The sequence below is a fragment of the Dendrobates tinctorius genome, unplaced genomic scaffold, assembly GCF_039654945.1.
Source record: "Dendrobates tinctorius isolate UK_male_01 unplaced genomic scaffold, ASM3965494v1 ptg000254l, whole genome shotgun sequence".
Classification (NCBI taxonomy): domain Eukaryota; kingdom Metazoa; phylum Chordata; class Amphibia; order Anura; family Dendrobatidae; genus Dendrobates; species Dendrobates tinctorius.
The window spans coordinates 11,058,179-11,085,057 of record NW_027361921.1 but is presented as its reverse complement, the minus strand read 5'-3'; the positions used below and the strand labels follow the sequence as shown (position 1 = coordinate 11,085,057).

Genomic DNA, 26,879 nt, shown 5'->3' with positions numbered 1-26,879 from the left:
TGATGCGTTTTTTAAAAAAGCTGATCTTTTGCAGCTGAAAAACGTATCCTCAGAAAACGCAGCAAAAACGCTCTGTGTGAATGTAGCCTTAGATCAGGAATAGAACAGCCATTTATAGGACATTAAATAATTTTCCCAAATTCCTATGAAAAAATATTCAGCACATTCTGCATTGAACTACTGTACCCAATTATATATTCTTTTTGGAGTCGGAGTCGGTCCATTTTATACCGACTACCAAAATGAGCACCGACTCAGACTCCACAGGCATGCTTATATCAGGAGCAAAGGAGTATCTTGTGTAAAGAGGCCCTTTGCCCTGTAAAAATTTTTATCCAGGCGATTGCTATGTCTCTGAACAATGTCCTTAAATTCGGGGTGATTGACAAACACCCTATGAGGCCAGTTAGTCCTTTTAAAGGGCACCGCGTGATCTGAGGTGGACGTAGCGTCCTCTTACCCTTCAGAGTTTGTTGACCACCTCAGTGAGGGAATCAACAATCTCCTGATATTCATGCAAGTCCAGGTGTATGAACCCCTCAGACTCGTATTATAAGTTCAATGCGAACCCCTGGAGAGGGGGAGCGAGAGACGGAACTCACGGACGCCGAAGCACGATAGTGCCTGGGGGACGTGGTATGGATACGTTTTAGAGAAGGCTGTGCAGTCTTAGATGGAGAACGGCCCTGCTAGACGATGGATCCGCATAGCTGAGAGACTCCTCACAGCAAGCAAATGGATGCCCTGACTTGAGGAGGGATCCTGGAGTGGCTCTATTGCCTTGGCCAGAGGAGCCATACACTGTGCCAGAGACATAGCCCACTCAGGGGGACTAGGTCCACTAGGATCGGAGGCGGCAGAGGGCTTCTGGACGCAAACAGGTCCACAGGTCGTGCAGAGCAGGGTATTGTGGCCCTAGGGCAACAAAGAGTGGGAAGTGGTACATGAGCTTTGCGTGCCAGGTTGTCAATTTGACATAATGTACCCTTGACGGCCCCGTTAAGGTATTGCACTGGGGGAAAACAAAGGGGCAGGCGATACTGCAGAGAAAGGGTTAAGCTCAGTTATACAGCTTACCCAGGTCCTGCGTCACAATGAAGGTGTCCCAGGCAAGGCTCCTGCATTGTCCCTCAGCGCTGCTCACAGCGCTCCTATCAGCGGTGTTTTCAAGGGAATTGCCCCTCCCCCGCAGTCGCCGAAACTGGGATCCCCTACTGTAACCAGGGAAGACGGCCCCTGCTGTAACCAGGGAAGATGGCCACCGGGAATAGAAAGGGGCGATTCTCGTTGAGGACGAGGAGCGCCTGAATCTTAGGACAAACCGCTGGAACCTGGGACACCCCTCCCATGGGACCAGGACCCTCTGCGCCTCCTATACCGTGCCATCCTGCCGCCACCCGACGGTGCACTTACCCGATGTGCCATCGTATATGTAGCGGAGCTGGGTGCCGTAGGTTCCACCGCTGATGTAGCAGAGCTGGGTGCTGTAGGATGTGCTCGCCTTTTGCAGGTGTAGGGAGATCGGGACCGTGAAGGAACCGTCGCCCATAAAGTGAGCTCAGGCATGACCCAGTCGTCGCAGGAGAGGGTACGGGGAGGTATACTCCGCGTTCTCACCTGCTGATGGTTCGGGGGAGATCAGACCCTAGAAAGGATCCGTCGCCCCCTTCACTCCGTTAGTTAAAAAATAAAAATGTACAGAAAATTCAAAAGGTAAAATAAAAACGTTGGGGTCTGCAGCAAGACCCAAGTGCCTCCTATAGATACCAAGCAAGAACTGGTTCAAGCTAGAGCCAGCAGAGGGTGTATACTGCAGGGGAGGAGCTAATCTCTTCTGTTTTTTGCTTAGTGTCCTCCTAGTGGCAGCAGCATAACACCCATGGTCTGTGTCCCCCAATGAGGCGTAGGAGAAAAATCCATCTTGTGGTTTGTGTGTAATCCGTGTTAGAAGTTTTCAGTTAATGACCTAACCGTGCTCTGGGGTGGGACTGTAGGCAGGGTTTTATCTTCCTCCTCTAAGCCAGAGAAACCAAGGAAAGACCTGACAAAGGACCACCCTGAAGCATAAACATGTTCTTCATCACAGAGAAAGAGAGACTGTTTGTGCTTCAGGGCGGGCCTGTGAACCACAAGACTGATTTCTTCACCCCAGGTATTATTTTAATCAGTATAATAGTGGCAACATGGCAATGTCTGTAGTTTAATGAGCACAATCCTGCTGACAGGTTCACTTTAAAGGTCACCTGTCACCCCCTGCAGGTGTTTTTAAGTAAAAGAGCCACCTTGTGCAGCACTAATGCTGCATTCTGTCAAGGTGGCTCTTTTATTTAGCGTCCCTTCCACCGCCGAAATAAGGCTGAGTTCACACATTGCATTTTTTCGCGTTTCCGCGGCGGTTTTAACCGCGCGATTTTGCCGCGAAAACGCGAAAAATAAGCATCCCATGCATTCCTATGGGATTCCGCAATGCTGTGCTAATGCTGCGGTTTTTACCGCGGCGGAATCGCTTCGCGGTAAAAACCGCAGCATGCTCATTAATTTGCGGAATCGCGGCGATCCCGCACCCATAGGAATGCATTGTTCCGCTTACTTCCCGCATGTGGCTGTGCACACCATGCGGAAAGTAAGCAGAACAATTGCGGCTGGTACCCAAGGCCCGGAGGAGAGGAGACTGTCCTCCAGGCTTTGGGTACCATATCCCTGTAAAAAATAGAATTTAAAATAAAAAATATTGCTATTCTCACCCTCCGACGTCCCGCGCAGCCTTCCCGCCTCTCTTCACGCTCTCGTTCCCAGTAATCCTTTGCGAAAATGCTCACGATGGCGTACGTTCTCGCGGTCATTCAAGCGACGTCATCGCGAATTACCGCGAGACGTCGCGATCCCGCGAGAACTGACGTCATCGCTGGCATTTTCGCAAAGGATTACTGGGAACGGATGCGCGGGACGTCGGAGGGTAAGAATAACACCATTTTTTTCTTTTACATTTTATCTTTTACTACTGATGCTGCATAGGCGGCCTCAGTAGTAAAAAGTTGGTCACACTCGTCAAACACTATGTTTGACGAGTGTGACCAACCTGTCAATCAGTTCTCCAAGCGATGCTACAGATCGCTTGGAAAACGCTAGCATTCTGCAAGCTAAATACGCTTGCAAAATGCTAGTTTTTCCGCGGGAAAATCGCGGGAATTTAAAATGCGATTTTCCCGCGGACTGGAATTCCGGAATTCTCGCGGTAATTTCCGCGAGAGTTCCGGTACGTGTGCACTTAGCCTAATAGTTTTTAAAATTGGTCAGACATACCTGATATTTGTCAGGGGGGCAGGGCTTTCGCCCCTGGACACATAGCCTCACATACGTCAGTCATGTCCTGCTTTTGAATTTGGCGCCGCCTCCTCAGTGTTCACTTCTTTTTCTAGTGCCTGCTGCACCGCTGCCCTGCTTAGCTCCGCCCCTACTGGTCACATGGTGCTGAAGTCATCACAGGTCCTGCTGCACCAATGAAAGAATATTACAGCGCAGGTGCAGCGTTCATTTCTTTTTCTTGCACCTGCGCTGTAATATTCTTTCAGTGGTGCAACAGGACCTGTGATGACATCAGCACCATGTGACCAGTAGGGGTGGAGCTCAGAGGGTGCAAGCAGGACAGCTGTGCAGCAGGCACCAGAAAAAGAAATGAACGCCGAGGAGGCGGCGCCAAATTCAAAAGCAGGACATGACTGACGTATGTGAGGCGTCTCTGTCAGAGGGGGAAAGCCCTGCTCCCCTGACAAATATCAGGTATGTCTGACCAATTTTAAAAACGATTATTTCAGCGGTGGAAGGGACGCTAAATAAAAGAGCCACCTTGACAGAATGCAGCATTAGTGCTACGCAAGGCGGCTCTTTTACTTAAAAACGCCTGCAGGGGGGTGACAGGTTCCCTTTAAGTGTCCTCCAAAACCCAAGCTTTTTTAGGCTTTTCTCATTGTTATGCAACAACCATCCTCTCAGTCTATGTAATTGGAGTGCAGATTGTGTCAGGGAAGGGTGCTTCAATATTGTGTACGCTCCGAGGCAAGGTAATGCTAGCCTGACACTAAGGGGACAGAGGCAGGCACAGCAGCGTGGTCTAGAGCAAGGTAAGCACTCCTCCATGCTCACAGTGTTGTGTTCTCTTATATGATTACTGCAGCAAAAACACCGAAATTCTATCAGGACCTCTTCATTTCTAGTAGGGACAGGAAAGAACACACAGAGGGGGAGGATGTGGGATAAATTATTTAACCTCTTTGATATTTCCTGTCCCTATTAGGAAAGGGGTAACAATCCTCCAGGTGTGCCGTCGTGGGGGGTTACTAGAAAAAAATGTAACAGGCAATCAAAACATATCTACCGGGTGAGTCATAAAGGACGGACGTTTTTAAACTAATCATAAAATCGTTAAATATTTATTAAATATAAATGTATTCACAGATTTGGTTACGTATACTAATATCATTTGACAAATTCAAGTGTGGAAAACAACATCTGCCATGTGGTGGCCATTATCAGTGATGCATTTCCAAAGGCGTTCTTGGAAGTTGGCATCAACACGTTCCAACACAACTCTGTCGATTTGGGCAACTTCCACTCAAATAGCTTCCTTCAGTTCTTGTAATGATCGAGGCTTAAGCTTGTATACACGTGATTTGAGGTGACCCCATAAGTAATAATCGCACATGGACAGGTCTGGGGACCTAGGAGGCCAATTAATATCGCCAAACCTGGAAATGATGCGACCAGGGAAGAGAGGGCGAAGAACGTTCATTGTTGCTCCGGCTGTGTGGGCCGTTGCCCCATCTTGTTGAAACCACACACTAGAGATGGGGATATGTTGCCGTCGTAACTCAGGAACAAAGAAGTTATTTATCATGGCGATATAACGTTGTGAGTTCACGGTAACAGTATTGCCATTATCGCCTTCGAAAAAGTACGGACCGATCACGCCATATTTGCCCATAGCGCACCACACCGTTACCTTAGGGCTGTGCAGCGGTCGTTCATGTAATTCTTTCGGATTTTCATAGGCCCAATAACGGCAGTTCTGCTGATTAACCATGCCATTGACATGGAAATGAGCTTCATCACTCATGAATAAAATAAGGTTGTCGTTTTGCTCAATAATTGCTTCCATCTCATGTGCGAACTTCAGTCGCGCTGCGTAATCCCCGCGCTCCAACTGTTGCACAATGGCCAATTTATAGGGGTGGAAATGCAGGTCTAAATGCAAAATACGCCTTACTGTACGATTACTGAGGGCAAGTTCTAAAGAATGTTTCCGAGCAGATCGACTCGGACTACGCAGCATGGCTTGCCTGACGCGTTCCACATTTTCAGGGGTACGTGCCGTTCGTGGAGCCCCCGGTGGTCGTTTGTTCATTAGTGTACCTCGTGTACGGAGTGCTTCAACCCAACGTAGGATAGTGTTACGAGCGGGAACAGCTTGATTTCTGTGAATATTGAAATGACGCCGAAACTCACGCTGAACGGCTGTGATACACTCATTATTCTTGACAAAACTGTCGTACGCAAAAACGCGATGTTCTATCGTCCACGGCACCATAGCTTAAACTGAAACTAAAATAAAAACAATGCTTTCACCTCACAAACATAACCCCGCCTCCCGCACATCTCTACCTCCACCTGGTGGTGAGTTATAGCCACTTCAAATACATCCGTCCTTTATATTTAACGATTTTATGATTAGTTTAAAAACGTCCGTCCTTTATGACTCACCCGGTATTATCTACACCAAAATTTTATCAATAAAACAGTCCCAGAGCATAAGAAAACTCTTACACACCTTCAGGTCCCAAAAATTAAAAACGTTACAGCTCTCGGAAAGCGCCGACAAGCAAAAGTTCATTTCTTTACAAATGTAGGAATTATTTACACCACTTAAAGAAAACAAAGACTATGCATGTTTGGAATCTGCATAATTGTATAGACCTGTAGACTCATATTACCAGGTCAGTTTTACCGTACAAACAGTGTAAATGGAAAAAAAAACAAAAAAAAAAAAAAAAAAAAAACAGTTGCAGACTTTTGCAATACTTCCACACTTTGAATTTTTTTCCAACTTCCAGTACATTATGTGATAAACTGAATGGTGTCATTAGAAAGTACAACTTATCCATAAAAAAAAACAAGCTTCGACACCGCTATAGCGACCGAAAAATAAAAGTTATGCCTCTTGAAATATAGAGAGAGGAAAAGACAAAAACAGCACACTGACCTACAAGTAACCTAGAGTCTAATTTTTTTATTCAAACAAAAACATACCTGGAGTTGGAGTTGCCATATTCATGGCAGGTGTACCAATTGGTGTTTTCCCTGGGGTCAAAACAGGGGTGCTCCCTCCCATCTGGCTAGCCGGTGTTTCATCCCAACGAGACTTTCTTTTACTCGCTCCAGGTGTAGGGGTTTCACCAATTGATTCTCCACCACGATCTGTACGTGGAGTTTCTGCCCAACCACTTCCATGTCCAGGGGTATCTAAAGTAAATAAATAAAAATTTAATGTTAATTAGCAGAGGAAAATGGGAAGAGGAAGAATTAGACATTACTAATATTTATAAGCACTTGCAACACGCACACTTCAGAACAAATCGCAGTCAGAAATAAAAAAATAAAAGGAAAAATAAATAAAAAACTAAGGGCATCATTAATCAAGAGCTTCTAAAAGGAAAATATCCTTCCTACCCAAAGCATCCATTCGTCTTTAAAATTAATTGCTCTGGTAAAATTAATGTTGCTCTGTCATTGGATGCTATGGCTAACAAACATTTTTAAAATGTAGAGGATGGCACAGATTTATCAAGTGTCTACAATACATTTTAAGTTGGAGATATAAAACACCTTAAAAAAATAAATCAAGGCTAGATTATTGAAGGATAGATCTCTTAACTCTCATCCTCAGGCTCTGAGAGGAGCTGATGGCACGGTTTACTATAACCCAACTGAAATTTTGAAAATATTTTACCAATTCCACAGTAAATTGTATAAATTTATGAGATGCCTTCCCTATAAAAAAAAAAGCTGAAAGAAAATTTTCCATTGCAACAATTCTATCAAAATTAAATCTTCCAGTTCTCCCTTCTGAGGCCTTACTGTCTCTTAAAGGGAATCTGTCACCCCATTTTTCGAGTATCAGCTGCCGGCACCGTCATCAGGGGCTTGTCTACAGCATTATGTAATGCTGTAGATAAGCCCCTGATGTAACCTGAAAGAGAAGAAAAATTAGTTATATTATACTCACCGGGGGGGCGGTCCGGTCTTGGTCCGATGGATGTTGCGGTCTGGCGCCTCCCATCTTCTAACGGTGATGTCCTCTTCTTTGCTGCCTGTCGTGGCTCCTGCGCAGGCGCACTGCTCTGCCCTGCTGAGGGCAGAGCAGAATACTGCAGTGCGCAGGCGCCGGACCTCTGCCGGCGCCTGCGCACTGCAGACCTCTGCTCTCAACAGGGCAGAGCAGTGCGCCTGCACAGGAGCCACGATGGGCAGCAAAGTGGACGTAACCGTTAGAAGATGGGAGGCCCTGGACCGGACCGCTACGCCCATCGGACCAAAACCGGATCGCCCCTGGGTGAGTATAATACAACTCATTTTTCTTCTCTTTCAGGTTACATCTGGGCCTTATCTACAGCAATACAGAATGCTGTAGATAAGCCGCTGATGGCGGTGCCGGCGGCTGATAGGCGAAAAATGGGGTGACAGATTCCCTTTAATCAGTTGATGACGCAAGAGGTGGTAGACATTTTGAGGGATCTCCCTTTTGGTTAATTTCCAGGCCCTGATGGGATAACATTTATGTTAAAAAACCTTTGTGGAGGAGCTTTCTCCTCACATGGTTGAGCTTGTTTAACTCCTTTGTGGAGGGCTCTCCCGTTCCAGGTACGCGGTCACATTCTTATCTAATTTTTATCCCCAAACCAGGGAAGGATCCCTTGGATTGTTCAAATTATCGTCGAATTGTGCTAATAAACTCTGATCTAAAAATCTTCACTCGTATTTTGGCAAATAGATTAAACAGTTGGCTACTTCAACTTATTAATAAGGACCAAGTGGGATTTGTCCCTAACTGTCAGGGGGATAACACTAGACGGGCAATAGACTTAGAGGTTGCTAATAGAAGCAATTTAGTCTCTCATATTGGTCCTTCCTATTTAAAACACTGACGGTTTTTGGCTTTTTGGGTCCTTTTCTAACAGCTGTAAGTATGGGGAGTTATTGTGGTATAAATTGAATACTTCAAAAACAGAAGTCCTCCATGTATTGAATCATTTAACCCCTTTACCCCCAAGGGTGGTTTGCACGTTCATGACCGGGCCAATTTTTACAATTCTGATCACTGTCCCTTTATGAGGTAATAACTCTGGAACGCTTCCATGGATCCTGGTGATTCTGACATTGTTTTCTCGTGACATATTGGGCTCCATATGTTAGTGGTAAAATTTCATTGATATAACTTGGGTTTATTTATTAAAAAAACGGAAATTTGTCGAAAATTTTCCAACTTTGAATTTTTATGCCCTTAAATCACAGAGATATGGCACACTTAATAACATTTCCCACATGTTTACTTTACATCAGCACAATTTTGGAACCAAAATTTTTTTTGGTTAGGAAGTTATAAAGGTTAAAAATTGACCAGCGATTTCTCATTTTTACAACACCATTTTATTTTTAGGGACCACATCACATTTGAAGTCACTTTGAGTGACACTATTCTAAAAACTACACCCCTCAAGGTGCTCAAAACCACATTCAAGAAGTTTATTAACCCTACAGGTGCTTCACAAGAATTTAAAAAAAAAAAAAAAAAAAAAAATGAACATTTACCTTTTTTCACAAAAAGATTACTTCAGGTCCTTTTTTTTTTTTATTTTACCAAGGGTAACAGGAGAAATTGGACTGCAAAAGTTATTGTGCAATTTGTCCAGAGTACGTTGATACCTGATATGGGGGGGGCACACTGTTTCGGCGCATGGCAGAGCTCAGAAGGGAAGGTGCGCCGTTTGACTTTTTCAATGCGAAATTTGCTGGAATTCAGATCGGAAACCTTGTCACGTTTGGAGAGCCCCTGATGAGCCTAAACAGTGGAAACTCCCCACAAGTGACACCATTTTGGAAACTAGACCCCCCAAGGAACTTATCTAGATGTGTGGTGAGAACTTTGAAACCCCAAGGGCTTCACAGAAGTTTATAACATACAGCTGTACAATTTAAAAAAAATCATTTTTTCCACAAAACTGCTTTTCACCCCCAATTTTTATCTTCCCAAGGGTAACAGGACCTCAAAAGTTATTGTGCAAATTGTCCTGAGTACGCTGATACCCCACATGTGGGGGTAAACGACTATTTGGGTGCATGGTAGAGCTCGGAAGGGAAGCAGCGCCATTTGACTTTTATGGCTGGAATTGGGATCAGACGCCATGTCGCGTTTGGAAAGCCCCTGATGTGCCTAAACAGTGGAAACTCCCACAAGTGACCCCATTTTGGAAACTAGACTCCCCAAGGAACTTATCTAGATGTGTGGTGAGCACTTTGAAACCCCCAAGTGCTTCACAGAAGTTTATAACGCCCGGGCGTGAAAATAAAAAAATCATTTTTCCACAAACATGATCTTTTAGTCCCCAATTTTTTTTTTTATTTTCCCAAGGGTAACAGGAGAAATTGGACCCCAAGAGTTGTTGTCCAATTTGTCCGGAGTACGTAGCTACCCCATATGTGGGAGAAAACTACTGTATGGGCACACGTCAGGGCTTGGAAGGGAAGTAGTGACGTTTTGGAATGCAGACTTTGATGGAATGGTCTGCGGGTGTCATGTCGCGTTTGGTGAGCCTCTGATGTGCCTAAACTGTTAAAAACCCCCCACAAGTGACGTCATTTTGGAAACTAGACTCCTAAAGGAACTTATCTAGATGTGTGGTGAGCACTTTGAACCCCCAAGTGCTTCACAGAAGTTTATAACGTAGAGCCATAAAAAAAAAAATCATTTTTTTCCACAAAAATATTTTTGCCCCCAATTTTTTATCTTCCTAAGGGTAACAGGAGAAATTGGACCCCAAAAGTGTTTGTGCAATTTGTCCTGAGTAGGCCGATACCCCATATGTGGGGATAAAACACTGTTTGGGCGCATAGCAGAGCTCGGAAGGGAAGGAGCACCTTTTGACTTTTTCAACGCAAAATTGGCTGGAATGGAGATCAGACACCATGTTGCGTTTGGAGAGCACCTGATGTGCCTAATTAGTGGAAACCCCCCCAATTCTAACTCCAACCCTAACCCCAACACACCCCTAACCCTAATGGAAAAATGGAAATACATTTTTTTTTTATTATTATTTTTCCCTAACTAAGGGGGTGATAACGGGGGGTTTGATTTATTATTTATGGCGGTTTTTATGTTTGGCAGCTGTCGCACGCTGAAAGGCGCTTTTTATTGTAAAAATAGTTTTTGCATCACATTTTGAGAGCTATAATTTTTCCATATTTTGACCCACCGAGTCATGTGAGGTATTATGTTTTGCGGGACGAGTTGACTTTTTATTGGTACCATTTTCGGGCACGTGACATTTTTTGATCGCCTTTTATTCCGATTTTTGGGACACAGATTGAACAAAAACCAGCATTTCATGATTTTCTTTTTTTTTTACACCGTTTACACCGTTCCGCGTGTGGTAAAATTGATAAAGCGGTTTTATTATTCGGGTCAGTACGATTACAGCTATACCTCATTTATGTTGTTTGTTATGTTTTGGCGCTTTTATGCAATGAAAACTATTTTATATAAAAAATAATTATTTTTGCATCGCTTTATTCTGCGAGCCGTAATTTTATTTTTTCGCTGATGACGCTGTGTGGCGCCTCGCGGGACAAGATGACGTTTTCTGCGGTACCATGCTTATTTATATCCGTCTTTTTGATCGCGTGTTATTGCACTTTTTGTTCGGCAGCAGAATAAAGCATCGTTTTTTTGCTTTTTTATTTTTATTGTGTTCACTAAAGGGGTTAACTAGCAGGACAGCTTTATAGGGTGGGTCGTTACGGACGCAGTGATACTAAATATGTGTACTTTTATTGTTTTGTTTTTTTTTATTTCCAAAAAATGAATTAGGGAATTTTTTTTAATTTAATTTTATTTCTTATAAATTTTTACACTTTACTTTTTTTTTTAATTTATTACATTGTCCCGGGGGGGGTGGCATCACTAATGTGCCAGATCGCTGATCTGACAGTTTGGACAGCACTGTCAAATCAGCGATCTGACAGGCGCTGCACAGGCTTCCTCACTGCCTGCTCTCCGCAGGCAGTGAGGAAGCCACCTCCCTGCAGGTCCCCGCGGCCATCTTGGATCCGGGGGCCTGCAGGGAAGGAGGACCCCAGAGCAGCGCAGCGCGATGCTTTGGGGGTCTCAGGGAAGTACGGAAGGAGCCCCCTCCCTGCCGATGCTTCCCTAATCCCCCGGTACACTGTGACCCCAATCAGAGGACTATAAAACATCAGGACTCCTTATCTATGAACTGGTCCAATATTTATGTTTCTCCCTCTCCCATATTGATAGTTCTGCTTCACTTCACTTGTCTTATCTATTGCATTTTTTCTGTGTTGTATTGTGCATAAATATGTGACTCTTCAGATTTTGTATTAGTCTAGCCTGAAGAAGAGACCTGAGTAGTCTCGAAAGCTTGCAATGTGTTACCATCTTTTCAGTTAGCCATTAAAAGGTATCAACTACTGAGGACTCTCAATTCTGAATATTTTTCTATATACTGGCTAACACGGTACAAAGATATACCTCCTTCACATCAGCACTTATTGAATAGAATTAATGACATCCGTAGAATGGAATATATGGCGGCTCTTTTAGGAGCGGGAGTGGATGGATTTGACTCCGTTTGGGCCCCGTGGGATTACTTCCGGGTTCAGAGAAATAGATAGACCATCTTTTTAAATATTTCGTCTCCTTTTCGTATCCCTCCCTTTCCCTTCCTTGATGTGAGCGTCTTGTCCTTTTGTCTGTCTGAGGTTCATCCTTACTGTATTAAAGACATTTTGCCTTTGATTTTTTTTTTGTCGGATAATCTTAGCTAGGGTATATGTGAATATAGGTGCCCAGTTTGGCTTGGTATAGTCTGTATTCAATGTTTCATTGTATAATTTACTTATGGCTATCCTATTATAAGGAGTTTCTCCCTCTACTGTTTTTTACATTACACTGCCAATGTAATTTCTCTAATCTCTTATGTTTTTGGCATGTTTCTGTCTGTCAGGACTCATATCCATTTGTTAAAAATTTGTAAAAAAAACTAATAAAAATGTACAGTTTAAATAAATAAATCAAGTCGCCAAACTTACCACGCTCCGTTTTAGGAGTTTCATCCCATCTATTTTTACGAGCACTAGAAGTTGCTCCTCCATGGCCTGGTGTTGCGTGTCCTGGAGTATCCCCACGACCAGGGGTTGCTGCTCCAGCAGGAGTATGGCTCGGAGTAGGATCCCAAATTTTTGAACCAGGTGTAGCTCCAGGAGTTTCATTTCCTTTAGCACGGCCAGGGGTTTCATCCCACCTCAGTGAAGGAGTGTGCCCAGGAGTCTAATGCAAAAAAACAAAAAAAAAAAAAAGTAAAAAACCCTGAACTAAAAATGACAAAAAAATTCTGAAATAGGTTTGTAAAGCTATACTTCATGAAATTAATTAGATTAAGTACAACGACCTCGGCTTGGTCCCAGCTGGAAACCTTCTTTGGGGTTGACCCTGGCGTTTGGTCTGTCTGATCCCATCGTCGCTTGCGCTTCGAAGGTGGCTGAGATGAAGATGCATTAGATCCACTGACCACTTTCAAATCACCAGATTTTGCCTTTTCTGCAAGCTGTTGATGGATCTCACGCTACCGATGTGAACAGAAAAAAAAATGAATCACAGAATAGATGGAATACTTATTGTGATAAAATATATCATTTTGTTGGTACATTTCCAGTGCTGTTTTTTTTTTTTTTTTTTTAAGACACTGTCTGCGAATTTACATATGCAGTGTCTTCAATAAAATGATGTCGGATAGCGCAGTATGCGCATGCACCAAATCCGGCGCCATTTTATCGGCGTATTTTACTACAAAATTAAAGTGAGCCTGTCATCAGAAATAAGATATGGGGTTAATCTACAGGTTAATAGCGTTATGATGCCCGGCGCCTGCGGGCATTCGAATGCAGAAGGGGAGAAAATGTGAAAAAAGTAAAAAAAAAAACTTCATTCTCCCAGCCAGCATTTGGTTTCAGTCATGAAGGCGGCGACGCCACTGTTTCAGTCATTGCTCCGAGTATACAAAGCGGCCACTGTAACCACGTCTACGACCCTGACTGACACTGACTCTACATTGAGGCCGGCTGTCAGTAAGTGCCTGGAGCGTGGTTACAGAGGCCGTTCTGTATTCTCAGAGCAATGACAAACCAAATATTCCCCCATCCTGCTAAATGTTCTCCCCCATCCTGGTCCCCCATTTTGGTATATGCTCCCCCATCCGGGTCCCCCATTCTGGTTACCCATTATATTATATGCTCCCCATCCTGCCTGCAATTAGGTTGTTCCATCCTTCCATCAAAAAACTAAAAACAAGCACTCCTACTCATCATTCCACCACTCCCTCCTGCAGCATGTTGTCTGCGTTATTCAAATAAAATGGTACAACAGTCAGCGTGTGCACATACAGCACTACACGGCAACATTTTGCTGATGACACCAAGAGCAAATTTGTCTTCAATAAAATGCCACCGAAGATCGCACTATGCGCAGGCGCGGACTCCGGCGCCACACTCCTCCTCCTGCCTTGCCGGAGATTGCAGTACGTCTTAGGCCTGTTTCACACTTATTTTTTGACGTCAGTTGCAATCCGTGAAACAGGTGGAAAACGGTTGTTTTGAAGGATCCAGCAAAGTCTGAATTTTAAAGGAACCGCAGGAGAGGGGGAGAGGGAGAGTGAGTGAGTGAGTGAGAGAGATTTTTGCACATTACGGAACGGGAGTTCAGGGTTAAAAGTGATCCCGGTGCAAAGCTTCCGGGCATGCGCACTTCAAAATAGCGGACCGTCAAGAAAAAAAACGTTGCAGAGTCCGTCTCATCCACCCGGGAGACGGTAAAATTTTGGCGGATCCGTCAAAAAACGGGTGTGACAGACGACCGTCAGTCAAGATCCACCACTAATGTAAGTCTATGGGGGAAAAAAATGGATCCACCCCTTTTTTGGCGGGTCCGTTTTTTCAAAAATTGGCGGATTTTGACTGACGTAAAAAAACAGAAGTGTGAAACAGGCCTTAATGGCGACAGGAGACCGCTGTATGTGGTCAGAGCCTATGGATACAACGATCTCCGGCGCAACACTCCATCCTCATTCTCGTTTGTGTCACCTCTGAACACTGGATGAGTTCTTCTGATCCGGCTAAATTGCACAGGAAGAGTCTATAGAGGCTCTGGACAGAATGACGCATATATCGTTACATTATAGATATAATGCTTAAAGGGGGTTTCTTGGCACAAAAAAAAAAAAAAAAAAAAAAAGAAGATCAAAAAGAATGATCTAGTTGTTGCAGTTATTAATCTACAAACAACTGTTAATTTTACTTTTATTTTTAGCTTCTCTTCAGCCTCTTACCAACATCCTTTATGGTTGGTTATTGTTTGCATCCTGAACTTCCTGCCTTTAGACTACCGGATTTTTCGGATTATAAGATGCACCAGACCACACACGCTCCTAGGTTTTAAAGTAGGAAATTAAGGGGAGAAAAAAACTGAAGCAAAAAATGTGGTCAACTCTGTACTTAATATCCCCCATCCTGCTATTGAAGCCCACCTCAGCCCTACCATGGTATGCATGGCCCCTTATCCCTTGATATCCTGGTATGCATGGCCCCCCTCATCCCTACCCTGGTATGTATGGCAGCCTCATCCCCACTTATCTCTATCCTGGTAGGCATGGTTCCCCCTCATCCCTACCCTGGCAGGAATGATTACCCTCATCCCTATCCTAGTATGATTGCCCCCCAGGATGCCATTAAAGAGAAATATTCATTGCCCTCCACACCCATGGGCGTGGAATGCAGTGAATATTCATTTCTATTTAGCAGCGGTCACAGGAGTTAGCCATAGCAGCCGGCTCCTGCCTCCTCCCGCTGATCCGCCAAAATCGCTCCTCCACCTCCCCACCACAGCCGGTACATCCAGACTACAAGACGAATCCCCCGTTTTCCTTCACATTTTGGGAGGAAAAAAAGTGTGTCATATAGTCCAAAAAATACTGTACATTTTCAAGGAGGCAGAGCTATATCTGTCCCACAGCTTCCTGGTTCACCACACTCCGTACCCGCCCGTTCCAGCCACAAAGATCCATCCTAAGCTTACTATGCAGTCTCCATCCTCACAATACTTCATCCTAATACTCTTCTGCAGTCTCTGCTGCCATTGTCTGGCTCAGTTTACTCTAAGGAAGCCTAGCCATATGCATTCTTTAGGAGACATGTACTCTATCACTTGAACACCCAACGCCATGCCCTCTGGCTAAAGGAGCAAAAAAAGCTGCAAGAAAAGCAGTTAAAGCCAGCAAAACATGCTTTAAGTCAGCATGTTTATTATTAACTGCCAAGAGATCAGGTTTTGGCAGTACAAGAAAATTAAAAAAGCAACTTGTGAACAAATTCTAAGTGTGTACAGTAGTATCATTCCAAAAGTTAACTCTTAACATATCTTGCTCATTGATTTCCATATAGCAATTAGCTGCTCATCTACCCCCTCAGCTTCTAACAAGTTGCTACACTTGTGCTCAAAAGTTTATATACCCCGGCAGAATTTTTGCAGAGTCATTTGGATGTTTTGGGTTGTCATTATGATTTGAAAAGAGAAACACAGTAGTTTGACAATAAATGGCTTCATCCAACACCTAACCCCTTACTGACATCGGGCGTCATAGTACGCCGATGTTCGTATCCCCCGCTTTGATGTGGGCTCCGGTGGTGAGCCCACATCTTTTCTGGGACATGTCAGCTGTTTTGAACAGCTGGCGTGCCCGCAATAGCAGCAGGCGGAATCGTGATCCACCCGTGGCTATTAACTAATTGAATGCCGCTGTCAAACTGACAGCGGCATTTAAATGGCGCTTCCAGCAATCGTGCCGGAAATATGCACACCAGTGACCCCCGTCACGTGATCGGGGGTCATCGGTTCGTCAGCAATGACAACCAGAAGTCTCCTGGAGACCTCTATGGTTGTCAGTGCTGGCTTGCTATGAGCGCCATCCAGTGGTCAGCGCTCATAGCATGTGTGTAATTCGGCTACATAGAGGAGAACTGATTATCGCCTCTATGTAACTGAGCCGATCGGGCCATGGCAGCCTATAGTCTCCCATGGAGACTATTGAAGCATGCAAAAAGTTAAACAAAAATGCTTCTAAAAATAATTTAAAAAACATATATACACAAGTTTAAATCACCCCCCATTTGCCCCATTCAAAAAAAAAACAAAAAAAAAAACACCATTTGGTATCGCTGCGTTCAGAATCACAAGATCAATTAAAAAAAAAAAAAAAGGATTAACCTGATCGCTAAATGGCATAGCGATAAAAAAGTCAAAACAACAGAATTACGTTTCATTTGGTTGCTGCGACATTGCATTAACCCCTTTCCTACATTGGACGTACTATTCCGTCCATGTGACCTGGGACCTAAGTCCCAAGGACGGAATAGTACGTCTAATGCGATCAGCGGCGCTCACGGGGGGAGCGCCGCTGATCGCGGCCGGGTGTCAGCTGATTATCACAGCTGACACCCGGCACAATGTGTCAGGGGCAGTCATGGACCGACCCCGACACGTTAACCCATGGCACACCACGATCAAACATGATCGCGGTGTACCGGGGATTAAAGGAAGCATCGGCAGGGAGGGGGCTCCCTCCGTGCTTTCCTGCGACCCCCACAGCAGCGCGATGTGCAGCGCCGCTGCGGGGGTCGCCTTCCCTGCAGGTCCCCGGATCCAATATGGCGACGGGGACCTTCGGGGGCCTGCAGGGAGCTGGCTTCCTCACTGCCCGCAGAGCGCAGGCATGAGGAAGCCTGCAGCAGTGCCTGTGACAGATTGCTGATCTGTCACAGCGATCTGTGATGTGACAGATCAGCGATCTGTCACAGGACAGTGATGTCCCCCATGGGACATTATAAGTAAAAAAAAGTGTAAAAATAATTTTAAAAAAATATTCCCTAATAAATTCATTTTTTGAAAATAAAAAAACAATAAATGTACACATATTTGGTATCGCCGTATCCGTAATAACCCACCCTATAAAACTGTCCCATTAGTTAACCCCTTTAGCGAACCCCTTAAAAAATAAAAAACGAAGCAAAAAATAATTATTTATTATCATACCGCAGAACAAAAAGTGCAATAAAGCATGATCAAAAAGACGCATATAAATATCCATGGTACCGCTGAAAACGTCATCTTGTCCCGCAAAAAACGAGCCACAACACAGCATCATCAGCAAAAAAATAAAAAAGTTATAGCTCGCAGAATAAAGCGATGCAAAAATAATTATTTTTTATATAGAAATTGTTTTCATTGCATAAAACCGCCACATAACCGTACTGACCCGAAGAATAAAACCACTTTATCAATTTTACCGCACGCGGAACGGTGTAAACGCACCTCCCAAAAGAAATTCATGAAACGCTGGTTTTTCTTCATTCTGCGTCCCAAAAATCGGAATAAAAAGCGATCAAAAAAATGTCACGTGCCCGAAAATGGTACCAATACAAACGTCAACTTGTCCCGCAAAAAATAAGGCCTCACATGACTCAGTGGGTCAAAATATGGAAAAATTATAGCTCTCAATATGTGGTGATGCAAAAACTATTTTTACAATAAAAAGCGTCTTTTAGCGTATGACCGCTCCCAAAAATAAAAACCCGCCATAAATAGTAAATCAAAACCCCCGTTATCACCCCCTTAGTTAGGGAAAAATAATAAAATAAAATTTTTTTTTTTATTTATTTCCATTTTCCCGCTAGGGCTAGGGTTAGGTTTGGAGTTAGAATTGGGGGATTTCCACTGTTTTGGCACATCAGGGGCTTTCCAAACGCGACATGGCGTCCTATCTCAATTCCAGCCAAAAAAGTTAAATGGCTCTGCTTCCCTTCCGAGCTCTGCCATGTGCCCAAATAGTGGTTTACCCCCATATATGGGGTATCAGCGTACTCAGGACAAATTGCACAATAACTTTTGGGGGCCTGTTACTCTTGGGAAAATAAAAATTGGGGATGAAAAGATTTTTGTGGAAAAAATATGATTTTTTTAATTGTACGGCTGTACGTTATAAACTTCTGTGAAGTCCTTGGGGATTCAAAGTGCCCACCACATATCTAGATAAGTTCCTTGGGGGGGGGTCTAGTTTCCAAAATGGGGTCACTTGTGGGGGGTTTCCACTGTTTAGGCACATCAGGGGCTCTCCAAACGTGGCATGGCGTCCAATCTGAATTCCAGCCAATTTTGCAGTGAAAAAGTCAAACGGCGCTCCTTCCCTTCCGAGCTCTGCCATGCGCCCAAACATTGGTCCCCCCCACATATCAGGTATCAGCGTACTCAGGACAAATTGCACAATAACTTTTGCAGTCCAATTTCTCCTGTTACCCTTGGTAAAATAAAAAAATTGAACCTGAAGTAATTTTTTTTGTGAAAAAGTTAAATGTTCATTTTTTTTTAAACATTCAAAAAATTCCTGTGAAGCACCTAAAGGGTTAATAAACTTCTTGAAAGTGGTTTTGAGCACCTTGAGGGGTGCAGTTTTTAGAATTGTGTCACTTTTGGGTATTTTCTATGATATAGACCCCTCAAAGTGGCTTCAAATGTGATGTGGCCCCTAAAAATAAAATGGTGTTGTAAAAATGAGAAATCGCTGGTCAACTTCTAACCCTTATAACTTCCTAACAAAAAAAAATTTTGGTTCCCAAATTGTGCTGATGTAAAGTAAACATGTGGGAAATGTTATCTATCAAGTTTTTTGAGTGTCATGTCTGTGATTTAAGAGCATAAAAATTCAAAGTTTGAAAATTGCGAAATTGTCAAAATTTTTGCCAAATTTCCATTTTTTTCACAAATAAATGCAAGCTATATGAATGAAATTTTACCACTAACATGAAGTACAATATGTCACGAGAAAACAATGTCAGAATCACCGGGATCCATGGAAGCGTTTCAGAGTTATTACCTCATAAAGGGACAGTGGTCAGAATTATAAAAATTGGCCCGGGAGTTAACGTGCAAACCACCCTTGGTAGTGAAGGGGTTAAAGTGCAACAACTGGCGATCAAAAGAATGTATCTGTACCAAAATGGAATCATTAACCCCTTCATGACCAAGCCTATTTTAACATTAATGACCAGGCCATTTTTTGCAATTCTGACCAGTGTCCCTTTAGGAGGTAATAACTCTGGAACACTTCAACGCATCCTAGCGATTCTGAGATTGTTTTTTTTTCGTGACATATTGGGCTTCATGTTAGTGGTAAATTTAGGTCGATAATTTTTTCCATTTATTTTGGAAAAAAACGGAAATTTGGCGAAAATGTTGCAAATTTCGCAATTTTCACATTTTGAATTTTTATTCTGTTAAACCAGAGAGTTATGTGACACAAAATAGTTAATAAATAACATTTCCCACATGTCTACTTTACATCAGCACAATTTTGGAAGCAAAATATTTTTTTGTTAGGAAGTTATAAGGGTTAAAAGTTGACCAGCGATTTCTCATTTTTACAACAAAATTTACAAAACCATTTTTGTTTAGGGACCACCTCACATTTGAAGCCACTTTGAGGGGTCTATATGGCAGAAAATACCCAAAAGTGACACCATTCTAAAAACTGCACCCCTCAAGCTACTCAAAACTACATTCAAGAAGATTATTAACCCTTCAGGTGCTTCACAGGGACTAAAGCAATGTGGAAGGAAAAAATGAACATTTTAATTCTTCCAACAGCATTTTTTTTTAGCATCAATTTTTTCATTTTCACATGGGCAACAGGATAAAATGGATCCTTAAATTTGTTGGGCAATTTCTCCTGAGTACACCGATACCTCATATGTGGTCATCAACCACTGTTTGGGCGCACGGCAGGGCGTGGAAGGGAAGGAGCACCATTTGACTTTTCAAATGGAAAATTAGCTCCAATCGTTAGCGGTTACCATGTCGCATTTGGAAAGCCCCTGTGAGCCTAAACATTGGAGCTCCTCCACAAGTGACCCCATTGTGGAAACTAGACCCCCCAAGGAACTTATGTAGATGCATAGTTAGCACTTTGAACCCTCAGGTGCTTCACAAATTAATCCGTAAAAAAAAAAAAAAAGTCCCTTTTTAAAAAAAAAAAAAAAAAAAAAAAAATTCTTTTAGCCTCAATTTCTTCATTTTCACATGGGCAACAGGACAAAATGGATCCTAAAATTTGTTGGGCAATTTCTCCTGAGTACACCGATACCTCATATGAGGTCATAAACCACTGTTTGGGTGCACGGCAGGGCCCAGAAGGGAAGGAGTGCCATTTGACACTTGAATGGAAAATTAGCTCCAATCGTTAGCGGACACCATGTCGTGTTTGGAGAGCCCCTGGGTGCCTAAACAATGGAGTAACCCCACAAGTGACCCCATTTTGGAAACTAGACCACCCAAGGAACTTATCTAGATGTGTGGTGAGCACTTTGAACCCCCAAGAGCTTCACAGAAGTTTATAACGCCGAGCCGTGAAAATAAAAAATCATTTTCCCTCAAAAAATGATTTTTTAGCCCGCAATTTTTTATTTTACCAAGGGTAGCAAGAGGAAATGGACCCCAAAAGTTGTTGTTCAATTTTCAATTTGTCCCGAGTATGCTGATACCCCATATGTGGGGGAAAGTCTTAGTTACTCACCGGTTAACGGTATTTTTCGGAGTCCATGACAGCACCACCTGAGAGAGGGGATCCGCCCTTCTTAGGAACAGGAAAACCTACAGATACAAAAGGGCGGCACCTCTCCCACGCATCAGTTGGATTACAGAGTATAAAAAGAGGACCTCCAAGGTTAATGCATGATTATATGTACAACAATATTAATACTTAAATCTTTATCACCCGTGGATATGTACAAAGGGAAGACGTGCACACCCAAATTAACTAAGGGAAGGGAATCTATGGGTGCTGTCATGGACTCCGAAAAATACCGTTAACCGGTGAGTAACTAAGACTTTATTCGGTCGTCCATGACAGCACCACCTGAGAGAATTAGAGAGTAATCACTACTTTAGGGGGGGACTACAGCCTGCAGAACCCTGATACCGAAGGAGAGGTCTGCAGAGGCACCCAAGTCTAGTCTATAATGACTATAAAAAGTGCTCGGAGAGGACCAAGTGGCCGCCTTACAAATCTGGTCGATGGAGACTTCCGATCTCTCGGCCCACGAGGTCGCCACGGCTCTGGTGGAATGCGCCTTCAATTTCTCCGGAGCTACTCTACCTTTTGAGGTATAAGCTAACGAGATTGCTTCTCTAATCCACCTGGCTAGTGTAGTTTTGGACACTCTGAGGCCTTTCCTAGGGCCTTGGTAGGAGACAAAGAGGGCATTGTCTTTCTTCCAGGGATCGGTAGCCGCTAGATATTCCAAGAGGCATCTCCTAACATCTAAAGTGTGTAGCTTCTCCTCTTTCTCATTAGTTGGATTAGGGAGGAAGGATGGAAGGACTATTTCCTGCGACCTATGAAAGCTGGAGGCTACTTTTGGTAAATACGCTGGGTCGGGTCTAAGTATTACCCTATCCTCTTTTACCTGAAGAAAAGGTGGGCGCCTAGACTGAATGTCGCTTACCCTACGGGCTGATGGTTTGGCTATTAGGAAAGCTATTTTGAGGGACAGGCTCCTAATAGAGGCTGACGAGATGGGTTCAAATGGCGCTTCTGTCATAGCTGTGAGGACTAGGTTCAAATCCCATGGCGTGAGTCTATTTTTTACTATTGGTCTGGATCTACTCGCTGCTTTGATAAATCTATTGACCTAATAATTAGCCGCGATGTTGCAGCTAAAGAGGGCCCCTAAGGCGGATACCTGTACTTTAAGGGTACTGGTGGAGAGACCCAAGTCCAGCCCTTTTTGTAAAAATTCCAAGATCTGGCCTATGGGGACGGAATCATCAGTATTTATATTTGAGCTTTCGAGGAACCTCTTCCAAATATTCTGACGTAAATCTTAGTTGTCACCACTTTCCTACTTTTTAGTAGAGTGTCAATTAGGTCTGAGGAGAAGCCTTTACTTTCTAGCAGTGACCGCTCAAATTCCACGCCGTGAGATGTAGGCCAGCCACCTGAGGGTGGAAGACCGGGCCCTGGGACAGAAGGTCCGGGATGTCCGGGAGAACCCAAGGATCGTCTACCGACATGATCCTGAGGTTCGAGAACCATGCTCTTCTGGGCCAGAACGGGGCGATGACTATGACCCTTGCCCTGTCTTTCCTGATCTTCCTCAACACCAGAGGAAGTAGAGATAGGGGAGGAAAGGCGTAGGCTAGCCTGAAGTCCCATTTTATCAGTAGCGCATCTACTGCCAGAGGAGTCTCCCTGGGATTTAGGGAACAAAACTGTGTCGTTTTCGAGTTCTCCTTGGTGGCGAATAGATCCACCTCTGGCTGACCCCATCTCTGCACAATCTGAACGAAAATGGAGGTGTTCAAGGCCCACTCTCCTTGTTTTAACAGATTGCGGCTTAGGAAATCTGCCGCGACGTTCTCTTTCCCTCTTATGTGAAGAGCCGTGAGAGATAAAAAATGACGCTCTGCTAGCTGGAACAACTGTCCTGCCACATTCATCAGAGTTCTGGATCGAGTTCCGCCTTGGTGGTCGATATAGGCCACGGCTACTCGATTGTCCGAGAGAACCCGTACGTGATGGCCCTGTAGATACATAAGGAGCTCTTTAGCTGCGAGTACTACCGCTGTTAATTCTTTCAAATTAGAAGACATTTGTATCTGATCTCGTTCCCATAGGCCCTGGACCAGAATTTCCTCCATATGCGCCCCCCAACCGGAAGGACTTGCATCCGTGGTGACCACGCGGGTAATGTTATACTCCCAAGGGACCCCTCTAGACAAGTTACTTCTTTCTAGCCACCACTCCAGGGACTCTATTGTGTTTCTGGATAAGGTCAGTCGACCTTCTAAATTACCCCCCAGGATTCTCTGATACCATAAAACTTCGCCCTGTAGAGTTCTCGTATGAACTTGGGCCCACTGGACTGCGGGAATGCAGGATGAGAGGGAACCCAATAGGGACATGGCTTTCCTGAGGGACATGGAGGGGTTGTTGGAAGCGTTCAGGACCCGGCCATGCAGGTGCAGCAGCTTCTCTGGGGGCAGACGGCATTCCTGCTTTTTTGAATCTAGGTTTAGGCCTAGAAATTGTTGAATTTTTAATGGCTGCAAACGGGATTTTTTGATATTAAGTATCCATCCCAACCGCTCTAGAGCCGCCGTTGTTTTCTGTAATTGTTCTAAACACTGCTCGGCTGAACTGCCTATTATAAGGAGGTCATCTAAATAGGGGACGACTAGAATGTTTAGCTCGCGCAGATGGGCCATCACCTCTGCCATCACTTTGGTGAATACTCGGGGCGCAACCGCCACCCCGAAGGGTAGGGCCGCGTACTGGAAGTGCTGGATTGACCCATCCAACTGAACCGCCAGTCTAAGGAAAGATTGGTGTGCTAGACAAATCGGTATATGGTAGTAAGCGTCTTTCAGATCTAGAACCACCATGAAGCAGTTTTGAAACAGCATTTTTATTGCGGTGTTAATTGTTTCCATTTTAAATGGACGTACAACCAGGAATTTATTGAGGGCTTTGAGGTTACATATAGCCCTAAATGAGTCGTCCGGTTTACGGACCAAGAACAGGGGGAGAATAGAAGCCTTTCCCCCTCTCTTCCTCTGGAACTCTCGTCAGGACTTTTTTGTCCAGTAGCTCGAGGACCTCGGTCTCCAGGGCAGCTTGTTCTAGCGGGGAAGATTTGAGTGGAGTTACCTTGAACCGATCTTGGGGAACACAAGAGAACTCTAGGTGCAGTCCTGTAGCTATCACCCCCAGTATCCAGCTGCTATTCGAGATTCTGGCCCAGGCCGGGTAGAAGGCAGATAATCTTCCTCCTACCGGAGCCACTAGTCATTGGGGTGGCTTCTTATTATCCCGTGATGGACCTTCTTGGCGCCCCCCTCCTCCATACATGAAGCCCGTACCTCTGGTTTTTTTGTTGTCCCATCTGTTCTGATCTCTGGCCTGTCTCCTGCGGGAATACCCTTTCCTAGAAAAGGGACGTCTCCAGGATGTATTCAGAAGACTCGGAAATTTTTTTTTCTCATCCCCGGCTTTCTCTAATAGTTCGTCTAGAACGGAGCCGAACAAGTATTCACCCTCACAGGGGATAGAACAGAGACGGGACCTGGCTTGGATATCTCCCGGCCAGCATTTTAACCAGAGGGCTCTCCGGGCCGAATTAGACAAACTTGCAGACCTGGCCGCCATTCTTACTGAGTCCGCCGAGGCATCTGCCAGAAAGGCCGCAGCATTCTGGATAATTGGAAGAGACTTACGGATGGAGGCTCGCGAGGTTCCATCCTTTAGCTGAGAGTCCAATTGATCCAGCCAGACCATCATGGATCTGGCTGCGCACGTGGCTGCTATTGCTGGCCTTAGGGCGCCTGCTGACATCTCCCATGTGCCCTTTAAAAAGGAATCTGCCTTTTTATCTAGGGGGTCTTTAAGGGAGGCCATATCGTCGAAGGGTATAGATGACTTTTTGGAGGCCTTAGCTACCGCTGCATCCAGCTTGGGGGCCTTATCCCATCGACTTACTATTGGGTCCTCAAAGGGGTATCTACGCTTGAAAGCAGGCGGCATCGAACCCCTTTTTTCCGTTTTTTTCCACTCCCTGTCTATCAGGCTCTGGACTCTTTCGTTTAGTGGAAAAGTCCTTTGTTTTCTGGGGTCTAGACCCCCGAACATAATGTCCTGAGCAGACAGTTCTGTCTTTTTTTCTTCTACCCCCATGGTTGACCTTATGGTTTTAATTTATCCATTTGGTCCAAGGGGAAACAGAACCGGCTGGAATCCTCTTCGGAAGAAGAAGAGGAGGCCGAGGACTCTGAGGAGATATCTTCCTTTCTAGGGCCAACTGAAGACTCTGAGCCTGAAACACTAGCTCGTCTTCTTTTAGAAGAATCTTCTTTTGATAGGGCTTTTATTTCAGTCCTGATTAATTGCCTCAGGTCTGTAGCGAAGCTTGGAGCTTCTTCCGCTACCGTCTGTCTCACGCAAGACTGACACAATCTCTTGGGGAGGCCATCTGGTAAGGGGCAACTACAGAGGGCACATTCCTTGTGCTTCTGCTTCCCTGTGGCCTTCTTCCCCTGAGAATCAAACACATAAGGGACACTGCATCAGGGTACATTCTCGTAGATCTCTTACCCTTGCAGATGAGGACAGGTACCGGATCAGGGGGGGCTGCAGGAGGATCCTTTGACCTAGAGGAACTGCTGTGGCTCTGTCCACTCGAACGTCCCTCCTTCCGCCTCTTAGGTTGGTCACTGGGGCGCTTTGCCACGGGCTGCACCTCTTGTGGGTCCATGGGGGCTTCTGTTGTGTCCATCGCTGGGCCTCCAGAAGCACCTCAGCAGCAATGCCTTCTGTCTTAAGAAGGCTCCCCCTCCGGATTAGCAGGAACTCTGTCCGGTGTTCTGGCCCCCCATTGGACCGCTCCTCGCGATCCTCCCCCTCCCCTTCAGGTGCCCGGCCCCCTCAGGCGGCGGGCGCGCATCGGCGCGCGTCCACCACAACCGGAAGCCGGCCGGCATCCGACTTCTGGTTTCGGCGCTAGGCCCCGCCCCCTTCGCCGCGTCACTTCCACCGCGCGACAAGGGGCTAGCACTGCGCCGCCGGCTGGGAACCGCCGCTCCCTTTGTGGGACACCGCCGGCGGCGCCCGCCCGAACGGACCGCACCCCCGGGGGAAGGAGACACAGGGGGGCACCGCTTACCTCACCGGCCCCGTGGAGAAGGCGACCGCCGGACCCTGTCTCCGCCTGCTCTTACCACTGCCGTGGAAATCCTACCCGGACCCACCGTGGCGCATCCAGGGCCTCCAGCGAGACCGAGGTAGGAGAACCCCCCGCTACCTGAGTCGGTCCGCTGGCCTGGGATTCGGTTATCCATGACGGACGATCTGTAGGGAGTTCTGTCCTTGTTAGGAACAGGAAACCAACTGATGCGTGGGAGAGGTGCCGCCCTTTTGTATCTGTAGGTTTTCCTGTTCCTAAGAAGGGCGGATCCCCTCTCTCAGGTGGTGCTGTCATGGACGACCGAATAAACCTCTGTTTGGGTGCACGGTAGAGCTCGGAAGGGAAAGAGCACCGTTTGACTTTTTCAACGCAGAATTGGCTGGAATTGAGATCGGACACCATGTTACGTTTGGAGAGCCCCTGATGTGCCTAAACAGTGGGGGAGAACCACTGTTTGGGCACACGTCGGGGCTCGGAAGGGAAGTAGTGACGTTTTGAAATGCCAACTTGATGGAATGGTCTGCGGGCGTCAAGTTACATTTGCAGAGCCTCTGATGTGCCTAAACAGAAGAAACCCCCCACAAGTGACATCATTTTGAAAACTAGACCCCCTAAGGAACTTATCTACATAGGTGGTGAGCTTTTTGAACTCCAAAAGTGCTTCACAGAAGATTATAACGCAGAGCCGTGAAAATAAAAAAATCATTTTTTTCCCTCAAAAAATTATTTTTTAGCCCGCAATATTTTATTTTCAC

The 26,879-nt window shown here is 45.1% G+C and overlaps 1 protein-coding gene across 3 annotated transcripts in view; it reads right to left on the bottom strand.

The window, feature by feature from the left end:
• SF3B1 (splicing factor 3b subunit 1) overlaps positions 1-26,879 on the bottom strand; it is a 255,916-nt gene that overhangs the window by 177,017 nt on the left and 52,020 nt on the right. For 2 of the 3 annotated variants that reach the window (XM_073558156.1, XM_073558158.1), the window contains 3 exons: positions 12,735-12,911; positions 12,379-12,616; positions 6,304-6,516 (listed from right to left, as the gene is read on the bottom strand). In XM_073558156.1, coding sequence (XP_073414257.1) covers positions 6,304-6,516; positions 12,379-12,616; positions 12,735-12,911 — 628 coding nt within the window. The remainder of the gene's footprint in view (positions 1-6,303; positions 6,517-12,378; positions 12,617-12,734; positions 12,912-26,879) is intronic. The other variant, XM_073558157.1, reaches the window with a different exon arrangement.